Source organism: Pocillopora verrucosa, chromosome 3, assembly GCF_036669915.1.
Source record: "Pocillopora verrucosa isolate sample1 chromosome 3, ASM3666991v2, whole genome shotgun sequence".
NCBI lineage: Eukaryota > Metazoa > Cnidaria > Anthozoa > Scleractinia > Pocilloporidae > Pocillopora > Pocillopora verrucosa.
This window is the reverse complement of record NC_089314.1, coordinates 12,119,326-12,130,419: the sequence shown is the minus strand read 5'-3', so window position 1 is coordinate 12,130,419 and position 11,094 is coordinate 12,119,326. Positions and strand designations below refer to the sequence as shown.

The following is an 11,094-nucleotide window of genomic DNA, read 5'->3' as shown; positions in this document are numbered from 1 at the left end:
GCAACAGGGCCACTCCAAGGGTGACATAATTACACTTGGGGGCAATGTAACTCGCAGCTTGAGGTAATGTGTTTAGGACAATGTGGAAAGATGGTGAAATGAATTTCATTCCTGTTTTGCCGTAGAAGCAGAAGAAATTAGTAAGACTTTGACCAGGGTCTTCATCTAAGTGGAACAACAAATACAGAAGTATAAGTGTAAATTAAGTGGACAGAAGGTAATGCATTAAAACTATAATTCCACATGTAACTCCCTTGTCTCCTTTTGAATTAAGAGGAAATCTGCAGCAACAAAAGGCAGTGCATGAAGTTAAAGATATGGTAGACCTTCAAGGGCCTTTTTTTTTCCTGTCAAACTAGGCATAATGACTTTAACAATAGTTTCCAAGAAAAAATCGGTAAAATATTGAAACGTGCACAAGTTATTTACACAAAAGTATTTTTGAATGGGCCAAGTTGAAGAACCATTTGTAACATGTCATTACATAAATGACTACAAGAAGGTTTCTTGTGGCAAAACATCCTGGTCCTTGAATTTTTAATTGCATAAACATCTCTTAATTTTGGTTGCACATGGAGATCTTTAAAACTAGAATGTGAATAGAGAAAGATAAAAAGGAGAAGAGTCCATGGGTGAAAGTAAAAAAAAGGTTAAGAAATTTGAGATGGATTGGTGAAAGAATCTCACTGAATTGGATAAAGGTTTATGGTTTTAGGCAATCTTCACTGCTGAGTCTCCCAAGACTCTGCAGGATGCTTTTGTTTAATTGTATTGGCATAGGTATTTCAAGCTTTTCAGAGTGTTGACATATCTTGACAGGTAATCACCCAAAGATGTAAATTGTTGGGAAAAATTTGGAAGTAAAAAAAACCTCCTTTGTTTTTACGCAAATGTGTCTTCTTTGAACAAATTAGTAAGGTATATAAACTTTACCAATCGCCTTAAAATTTGGTCCAAAGACTCCCAAGATACCAACCCAAAAAAAACTGGAGAAATGTATCTCCACAATGACCTGCAACATTAAGAGTATTGGTAAAATTTTTAACAGCAAATTTGACAGACAAGTTGCAAAGCATCCAATAAGAATATTGAAAGATCCCCACATGGTTTTGAAGACCAACCCATCAGGATGGAAGTTGTCCAGAGGTTTTATATGCAATTAATTCACTTAAAGAAACGTTGTCCATTTCTAATTGTCCTGCCTCATTTGGTTTACAATTAGATCAAGCTTATACAAAATAATTTTTGCCAAAAAGTGCATTTCATAACCTTTCCATTGATATATAGTTTATGGTGGCTATGCTTTAGATACTTACTTCATAGTTGTTCAAAATGAACACTGAAATGTCATTACAATAAGCTTTAAATTTTTTCACTGTAAAATAAAGTTGAGAGTCGCAGTTTGAAATACCAGTAGTATAAGATTGTCAATATATATCAGTCATAACTTTATTATTCTAAAGAGCTACCTCTGCAGCTCTTTAGAAGAATTTATAATAACTGGGGCAAAGCCAATGTGCACTTTATTTTTAAAGCTCAGCACTCCAATACTCAATACTCTAAAAATGAATGTTTTTTTTCTGGACAGATTTAAAGTAGGCTGACAAGGATCATTACTCAGATTGATCTCAACCTACTGAAATTGAACTAAAAGCAAAACTTGTGTCTGAATGAGATCAGTCTAATTTCTTGTCAGTAGTTTTGATATTACATGTAAATTGTTGATAATCGTAGATTAATACAAACACAAAGCATGTACATTTGCTTTTTATATTTGAGTTAAGTTTTTTAACTATTATAAGCCTTTATTGCTTTGTATCAAATGTCATGATTATGTAAATTTGTGAATATCATCTGGAGATCAACAACTTGTACCAATTACCTGTAAATGGCAATGATTGATGTTAAAAAAAAACTATAAAAGCACAAATGTAGTTATATTACAATCCTTGACATTTGAGGGGAAATTTATAAAGATACACAAATTTTGGCAAGCTGGTTTATAAAGTAAAATCTTAAGAATTATCAGGTATGTTTTCTGTGCTTAAATTGTGTTTATGTAATTTTTATTTCCAGCAGATAACTGTCCCAAAAGGTACAGGATCTGAGGTTCCGAATACAGGAATAACTTGTTGTAGCATGGGTGAGTTTTTTTATGTGTTAAGGTGTGAACTGAGGTGAATAAGATTGCAAGTTCACAATCTTGCTTATTTTGTAATTGTGGGTCTGTTTTGCTTTGAGTGGGTTAATTGCTCCAACATGAACCCTGTACCCTAACACCAGTCTCTGTATTCTCCATACTGTTCTCTAAACATTTCCTAAGGTGCAGATAAAGAGAATTTGTTCAATAATCAAGAGCCACTTTAACTGGTCATCATTTCCTTAACCCTTTACACCCTAACATCAGTCTGCAAGTTCTCCATACTGTTCTGTAAACATTTCCTATGGTACCTAGAAGGACAATTTGTCTAATAATCAAGAACTTGTTGAGTTTGGGATCATTTCCTTTATTCTCACAACCACAATATTTAATCCAAGGGTGGTAATGTTGGAGAAATTAGATTCTTATCACTCTTAGGGGTTAAAGGGTTAATTCTTGTGACCTTAATGTGTGATTTAGGAGTGATATTATGAGGAGAAATTAGATGATAGTCACTCTTAGGGGTCATAGGGTTAAGTTTTATCAAAAAGAGTAACAACTGTTTACAATTTACTTAATCATAAATACATTTCAGTAATGTACCAATCATAATATCATTGACACTATGTTGTTTTCTCAGATATGATTAAATAATTGCAATTCTACATTAATACCTGGATGCTATTGACAATGTTATTAGTTTATCAAATGAAATAATAAATGTTTATATCTTGTTCCAGTGATTTAGGGGGGGAAACAGCATAGTGATTGTTTAAGTGACAGGAAAAAAACTGACTGAGGTAATTTAATTGGCTGATCAAATAAACCTGACCAGCATGGTCTGACTAAATTTGTGGCTTTACCCAGGCCAGCCTAAGGTCAGCAAAAGCTGACACTCAGGACCTAAGAGCACTTTTTTTAGCATCTTTTGCATTCATCTTTTGGTTGCAAATTTTTAGCCTCAAATTTTATTATTGACCAGTGCATGAATTGACTTGCAATGTATTTTATTTATAAACCTACATTTTAAGTGGAATTGAAGTTCATATTCTGCAACTTTAACTTTGCTTATTCATAGACCATCACAGGAAATAGAATGAAGTGTTTCTGTTGAGGTCCATACCTGCATACACAGTTATTTAATGTAAGCAAAAGAGAAAAAAAAATCACCCACAAAAGCATGGTTACTGTCCCCTTGGGCAGAGATAGGAATAATTCTGGGCCACACAAATAACCAATTAGATTGCAGGATTTGTCACTGTGCCCTCTCAGAAAAAAATTAACCTCAAAAATAATCTTGGGAACTCCAGCAGCAAGTAGTTACTCCAATGCTGAATCATGGTTTTTAAATCAATTTCAGGACTGTTAAGGAGTCTAATAATTGAACCACAGCAAACCTTAACTTTTTCTCCTACAAATTTTATTAAGTTTTCGTTTCTGTTAAAGAATCTGGTCAGAATCAAATGGAATAAATTAAATGTTGACCCAGAGATAAAATATAGGTAAAGAAATGATCCTTGCAAGTCAGCTACATGCAGTTAAAAAAAAGTTGAGAAAAGAAGCATTTAATAATTCTGGATTTGACAGGACTTAGATCTCTTGGTTTTTGTTCCAAATTGTTTGTGAGAATAAAGGCTTAAAAGAAACCTAAGCATGATCCTGTGACTCTCACTTTCTTCCCCAGGTGGAAATTTGGAAATGAGCTGTTTAATTTAGAAAGTGCAAAACAACTAATGATCATATTTGCACTGCTACAGCTCTTTCAGCTCTGTAGCCAAATATTGTTTAACTGCCATTTCATATTTTACATAGTGAAATCACAGAAATGATATCAGAGCCAACCTTAATTGAAATGATATCTTGGATAATTAAGATTTGAAAACTGTCATTATTGTTTTTACAGAATTATTTAAACACTCTGTTTTGTCTTTCATTTTCACAGTAGCAAAGTTGTCCTCCATATCACAGAGCAGGTTATGAGCTTGTCAAGTACCTCAGTGATTTTGTGGTAGTAACAGGATTAAAGAGAAGTCAAAACAGGTAAAATGAACAGCCTTTAAAATTAGCTGAGACAATGCTGAATACCTTTATACATTTTTTAGTCAAGATGTAATTTACTAATGCACCTTTTCTCAGAGTCTGACAAGAGACTGCCACTCAAGCAAGTTTTTAAAGATTCTTACCCTGTTGATAATTATTACCACTCAAAATTTGCTGTCACTTGGATAACATTACATAGTCATGCAATAATCTTTCTGTGGTTTTTCTCAACACAAATCAGTTAGTATGAGTTGTTTTTGGATTAGAAAGCTAAAAAGATATTTCGTTCTTGGAAATGGGTTTAGTTGAGGCCTATCAAACAACTATTAACCATACACATTTAACTCAGTTTTGAGGGGAAAGCTTGGGGTATTAACAATTTGCAGGAAAAATGTTGAGAGGAATAACAATGTGATATAAGACTCTTTAAAAAAATAGCGTGGAATACAAGTCCTATACAGCAGTGATAAAGTGCTGGACTGATAATCCAATCAATCAACATTTTCATTCAAACATAGGGAACAGCCATCACTATTATTTATGCCAAAAAATCCAACAGTTGCTATGAAACTTTTGTGCAGGAAGTGGTGCTATCATAGACATGTAAACAGCTTCAAATATGTGCTTGGTCACTGGTGTTTACATAAAAAGTGGTTTTTGAGGATTCAAAGTCTGAAAGTATAAAGAATGTTAGTTTGACTTTTCTTCAATTGAATAAATGTTTAATGAGATAGTTCAAATTTGTGACCTAACAAAGTGCAAGGGAAGTTTGAAGTCAAAACCAAAGCAAAATTCAAGCCAAAGGAAGGTGGGATTTTTTAGCAATTACTATATCACTAATTATTTTTGTGGTGTCAGGCTGATTTCTCTTTGAATGATATTTCATGTCCATGCAGCTTGTGTGACAGGCTGAATTACTGCTCTTGTCAGTCTGAGTGTCAGGCTAATGTCTGGCTCTTGTCAGACTAGTTTCCTGTTGTGCACAATTTTTTTTGTTTGGCTCTAATGCCCGGTTGATTACTGCTTGTTTTCTGTTGTGTCAGGTTCTTGTCAGGCTCTTTACTGCTCTGTCCAGTTTGGCTCTTGTCCAGTTGATGTTAGGCCCACGTCTGGTTCAAATGTCTGGCTGTGTTTAGGCCCTTGTCTGGCCAGACATTTCCTCACGGGCATAATCTTGTGACAATATATTTTCAATGTTCAGTAACCCACTAGTCATCATCAACTATGTGTCTGGCTCTAATGTTTCTTTATGATTTATAAATATGTTTATGTACCCACTCCTCTTATTTTGGATAAGAGGAGTGGGTATATATCAAATACCACACCATGTACAAAAGGGAAAAGTATTGAAAACATGCTGCTAACATTTTCATTAAAATTAAGCCATAAAAAAAGTCCATTGACAAAATTAAGAATTTGTTAACTGGTGACTTCAGAATGTTCCTGATGCTATCATGAAAAGTGCCGGTAGTCAACCAACTTAGGCAATCTACCATGGGGCAACATAACCACACACTAGGATGACATGACTATAACACTTGGGGGCATGGTAAACACGACTTGAGGGAGATGTGTCTGGGACGATGTGGGAAGGAGGCAATCTGAACTGCATTCCTTTATTGCCTTACAGAAGCAGAAAAGTGCAAGACCTTACAAAAGGGGTCCTCGTTCAAGTGAAACACAGAAGTCTTTGATTTGACTTTAACAGAAGGTATGCTTTACTAGAGCCTTCTATGTGTAGTTCCAATCTTTTCTTTAAGTAAACCAGAAACCTACAGCAACAAAAGACTGTACAAACTTATCAGAATTAACTCACTCTTTTGTTGTTCAAAATGAAGGTTGAAATGTCATTACAATTAGTTTTGAGTTTTTCAGGTTATGGTTTTAGAATAAGCTTGAAATACTTGTGTACAAGATCCACAAAGCAACAACTGTACACACATCTCACTACAGAATTATTTACAATAATGTAGCCAGTATTTACTAAGCTCAGCTTTACAATGCTCGTTTTGTGTGCTAAAATATTGAATTTTTTTTTCTTAACAGAATAAACCAGGCTGACAAGGGTCACTGCTGTGATTGAGCTCATCATACTGAAAGTGGACTTGGACCAAGAAGTATTTTTACACAAGTCAGTCGGATTTTCTATTGGCAATTTTTATAACACCAAGCAAGAACATGCATTTAACTTCTATGTTTACCATAATTGTAAACAAAGACTTTCATTGTATTATAATGATGTGATTGCATCAATTTGTGATTATTTTTTGGGGATGCTATTGAGACCAATCACAATGATACAGATGATGATGATTGCATGATGTTATAAAAAACTTTCAGCTCAGATTACTGACTGTGGAGCTAGACATTCTAGTGAAAAATTGTCAAGATGCCCAAATTTTAGCAAGCTCCTTTAAGGTGATTCCTTTGAAAAAAAAAGTCATCAAACAAATTTTTTTAAATTTAATTCATTTAAATGTTCCCTACCTGATGTCTGTTTCAAAAAATACAATAAACAAGATAGGTTGCTGTGCCTGTCTGGGAGATATAATGGGCCAAACTTACTCCACTTATGCCTGTACTGGCACTTATTACATGCATCATTTTATTGTTAAGGTACATTTTGCTGCAGTTAATGGAAGCAAAAGCTTTTAAAGTAACACTTGGAAAAAAGCTTGATTGGTAGAAGGTCTCAAGCATATGAAACAATTTGGATATTTAATTTGTGGGAAAACCACGCAAATTTAATTAACTTTGACTTGAAACATTTCTTGAGTCGATCCTTTCAAGGTCACAATTTGAACCCTTGAATAACACTGGCTTTGTGTATGCTTTTAGCTTTATCTTATTTTCCCTTCAAAGAATTTTTTTTTTTAATTTCCCCAAAATAAAGGGGATAAATTGTGCACCAAAATTAAAAAAAAAAAAAAAATGTAGGTCACCGTGCTCATTTAGAACTAAAGACCATCGTGCCTCAGTCTTTAGGTAGTCCATGGATTGATAAACAATCATTCCCCTCATTACATGATTTTTATGTGCAACACAGGATGTGCACTGCAAAACTGAGGAATCACGTTAATATGACATCTTAGGGATTAACAGGCATGTTAATCAGTCTACCTGGTCCATGGATTGTTAAACAATATTGTGTTCTTGAAATGCATGCATGGTCATTCCCTACTTTACATGATATTAATGAATAATACAGGATGTGCTCTGCAAAACTGAGGAATCACATTGGCATCTTAGTGATTAACAGTAATGTTTTTCTGTGGTGAATGGTTTGAAATTTAAAATAATTGTTATTATTTCCAGCAGATTTTAAGAGGGCAGGATTATCAGTTCCTAAATATGGAAATAGATTCTGCCAACATGGGTGAGTTTTATTTGTTTAATTGCATATGAACTGAGGTGAATAGCATGATTATAAGTCCCTTAGTTTGAATTTATATATTTGTGTGGGTCTGTAGTGTATTGTTTGGTCAGTAGTGTATTGTTTGGTCTGTAGTGTACTGTTTGGTCAGGAGTGTACTGTTTGGCCTGTAGTGTACTGTTTGGTCTGTAGTGTACTGTTTGGTCTGTAGTGTACTGTTTGGTCTGTAGTGTACTGTTTGGTCTGTAGTGTAGTGTTTGGTCTGTACTGTAGTGTTTGGTCGGTAGTGTACTGTTTGGTCTGTAGTGTACTGTTTGGTCTGTAGTGTATTGGTTGGTCTGTAGTGTATTGTTTGGGTTAATGGTGCCGACATTAAGTTTTATGAAATGAAGTAAGAATTGTTTACAGCCTGTAACTTTCAGAAGGGTACCATACATAAAATTTTTAGACATGACTTTGTTTTCTCAGACATAATAAAATACTTGAATTTTCATTAATACCTTAAATAAGCTAAGGATGATTTTATTCTTTTCTCAAATAAATTCAATGGTAATTTCTTGTCCCAATAATCTAGGGGGGAAAACAACATGCAGTGTTGTTTAAGTGACAGGAAACAATTGAGGTCTTTTAGTTGACTGATCTAATGCACCTGACCAGCCTAAAGTCACCAAAGGCTATTTGTAAGACCTGACAAATAGAACTGCAGAGCACTTCTTTTAGTGTCTCTTGCATTCATCTTTCAGTTTGAAAATTTTGGTTTCACATTCTATATTAGCAAGTACATTGATTGACTTGCACTTTGGTCTTTGAAATCTCTTTTTTCATGAACATACATTTCAACTGGGATTAAGTTAATCTGCTGCAAACTGTTGCCTATTTATAGACCATGGCAGGAAATAGACTGAAGTGTTTCTGTTGAGGTCCGTACCAGCATACAGTTGTTTGATAAAGGCATCTTAGAGAAGAAAAATTAGGAGTCCTATTAGATTTCATAAAAGGCAGACAATAGCAAAGTCTAAGTCAGGTAGCGCTGTGAAACATATGAATAAGGGGCAATTTGGAAAAAAAAAGTACAAGTGGCTTATCATGGTCTTATGCAGATTTGGGTGTTAGCTTTTGGTTACAAATATTGCCTTAGGGTTTGCTACAACCCTTAATTCATTGTTACACAAAGTTTAAGGAACTTGACGTTATTTTTCAACTTCAGTGGAAACCAATCTGAGGTTATTTTTCAACTTTAGGGAGCTCTAATTTTCTTTCTACAAGGATTGATGGTGGGATGCTTTCAAGCTTTTGATAGCATTTTCCCTCGGGGAAGAAGACCACCGACCTCCCAATAATACACCTAGAAACTTCCTCCTTAACCCCCCTTCCCTTCCCCCCAGCCCAACCCCCATTTTATTAACCACACCCAACCCACAATTCCCAATCGGTCCAACGAACGTCTAACGCTCGAAACATCAGCTTTAGAATCTCTCTACAGAGGCCAATTTACGTTATCAACTCAGTTAATAAAACCAAATTATCATTGCTAACTGAACATTTGATTCACATTTGTCAATACTAGTAAGAGTAATCCTATTATAAATTCCTGTTAGAAATGGATGCTAACCCTTATGAACTTGCAAGTTATGTTGGAGCAAATTTGTTGTTTTATACATGAAACCTTGTTGGTTAAAGTGCCATGAGTTGTCTCTGTAGCACATGATCCCTTCGTTGAGTGCGCTGTCATCAAAGGAAATTGTTGAGAAAAATGATGAACGTTGTATATTTCAAAATTATGGAATGAACCTGGTCAATACTTTATGTTTCGTTGGGGCAAATTCGAGTTGGGAGGAAGTTTAATCTCCATGCACACTAATGGAAGTAATGTTCTCTTTGATGTAGGAAAGAGAACATTTATCAAGCTGTTTGCTTTTGCTTTCATTTCGGCCATCTTTGCAATATCCCTACTGGAATTTCGACCTGCATTAATATCCTTTACAGTATAGCCAACTTGCGCACCATTTATTACTGGTAATACATCACTAATCTTGTAATTCAATAAAAATACAGTTACATACAAGTATAGTGCCTAAATTCTCAGACATTAGGCTTTTTGGCCACTGTATCTTTTATGTACGTTGTTGACAGTGCCTCGAAACTGAAAAAGTGTCGCTTCATTTGTGACTAACCAAAACAAAGCGAAGGAAGATCATTTGATGCGTTTGTCTATTTTCATGTAGTTTTCTGGTAGCGCAAAATTCACTCACTACACAACTGCCAACTGTAAGCGTAAGGTTACAGATATATTTCTGTTCAGGTATGTGGGCGTGCATTTTTCGTGTAACATGATGGACAGTAGGGATGCATAATGCAATGGCACAAATTGACCTTGAAACAAATTCATTAGGAGACCGTTTCATTAGGAAAGGAAAAAAGCTCCATTGCTACAATTATCTTATTTACATTTGTTATCATGCAGGTGGTTCTCCTAAACATTTTCGTCGGTCAAAGGTGAAACGCTGTGATGAAGAGTCGTCCCCGGGTAACGCCTTAACTCCGAAGAAAAGAAAAACTCGTTTAGCAGGTAAAATGAGGACATATCTATGGGCGTGCCCGTTAACCGCCACCCCCCAACCCCATCTTCCTTTTCCCTGATTTTGTAAAATAAAAATGTGTTTATCCAGCAAAATGGCATGAATAGATGCGGTACGTACTACCTGCTATCCTTTCATCTTGATTCTATGCTGTGATGTCTTTATGTTTTTAGTTAAGCAAGGAATTCCCAGCGACGAAGATTTAGAGTGGCTTTTCATCAGGAAAAAGCTCCATTGTTACGATGAATCTGTGGGCTAAAAAATAATATGTTTTGATCTAATAGTTTTTTTTAATTTGTTATCATGCAGGTGGTTCTACTAAACATTTTCGTTTGCCAAGGGTGAAACGCCGTGATGAAGAGTCTTGTCCGAGTCGCGCCTTAACTCCGAAGAAAAGAAAAACTCGTCTGGCAGGTAAAATGACGACATATCTGTAGGCGTCCTGTTAACCCCCAACCCCCAACTCCCCCCCCCCCCCCCCCAACCTCATCCTCCTTTTCCCTGCCTTTGTAAAATAAAAATGTGTGGATCTAGCAAAATGGCATGAATAGATGCGGTACGTACTACCTGCTATCCTTTCATCTTGATTCTATGCTGTGATGTCTTTATGTGTTTAGTCAAGCAAGGAATTCCCAGCGACGAAGATTTAGAGTGGCTTTTCATCAGGAAAAAGCTCCATTGTTACGATGAATCTGTGGGCTAAAAAATAATATGTTCTGATCTAATTATTTTTTTTAATTTGTTATCATGCAGGTGGTTCTACTAAACATTTTCGTTGGCCAAAGATGAAACGCCGTGATGAAGAGTCATCTCCGAGTGACGTCTTAACTCCGAAGGAAAGAAAAACTCGTCTGGCAGGTAAAATGAGGACATATCTATGGGCGTGCCCGTTAACCCCTATCCCCCAACCCCATCTTCCCTCTCCCTGCTTTTGTGAAATAAAAGTGCGTGGATCCAACCCC

At 35.5% G+C, this 11,094-nt stretch overlaps 1 protein-coding gene and 1 long non-coding RNA gene across 5 annotated transcripts in view; both read left to right on the top strand.

Annotated features, from left to right (window-relative positions):
- The window catches only part of LOC136279456 (uncharacterized), an 11,239-nt gene extending 1,125 nt beyond the window's left edge, over positions 1 to 10,114 (top strand). Inside the window, exons 4-11 of one of the 4 annotated variants that reach the window (XR_010716884.1) lie at positions 126 to 217; positions 2,077 to 2,143; positions 2,881 to 2,940; positions 4,086 to 4,180; positions 5,811 to 5,891; positions 6,227 to 6,311; positions 7,499 to 7,556; positions 10,018 to 10,114. This is a non-coding gene — a long non-coding RNA (uncharacterized lncRNA). Of the gene's footprint in view, positions 1 to 125; positions 218 to 2,076; positions 2,144 to 2,880; positions 2,941 to 4,082; positions 4,181 to 5,810; positions 5,892 to 6,226; positions 6,312 to 7,498; positions 7,557 to 10,017 lie in introns of all 4 variants that reach the window. The other 3 variants (XR_010716885.1, XR_010716886.1, XR_010716887.1) reach the window with 3 other exon arrangements.
- Positions 10,115 to 10,231: 117 nt separating this feature from the next.
- The window catches only part of LOC131771795 (NLR family CARD domain-containing protein 4), a 92,444-nt gene continuing 91,581 nt past the window's right edge, over positions 10,232 to 11,094 (top strand). The window contains exons 1-3 of the mRNA XM_066163494.1: positions 10,232 to 10,244; positions 10,442 to 10,546; positions 10,886 to 10,990. Of these exons, the coding sequence (XP_066019591.1) occupies positions 10,232 to 10,244; positions 10,442 to 10,546; positions 10,886 to 10,990 (223 nt within the window). The remainder of the gene's footprint in view (positions 10,245 to 10,441; positions 10,547 to 10,885; positions 10,991 to 11,094) is intronic.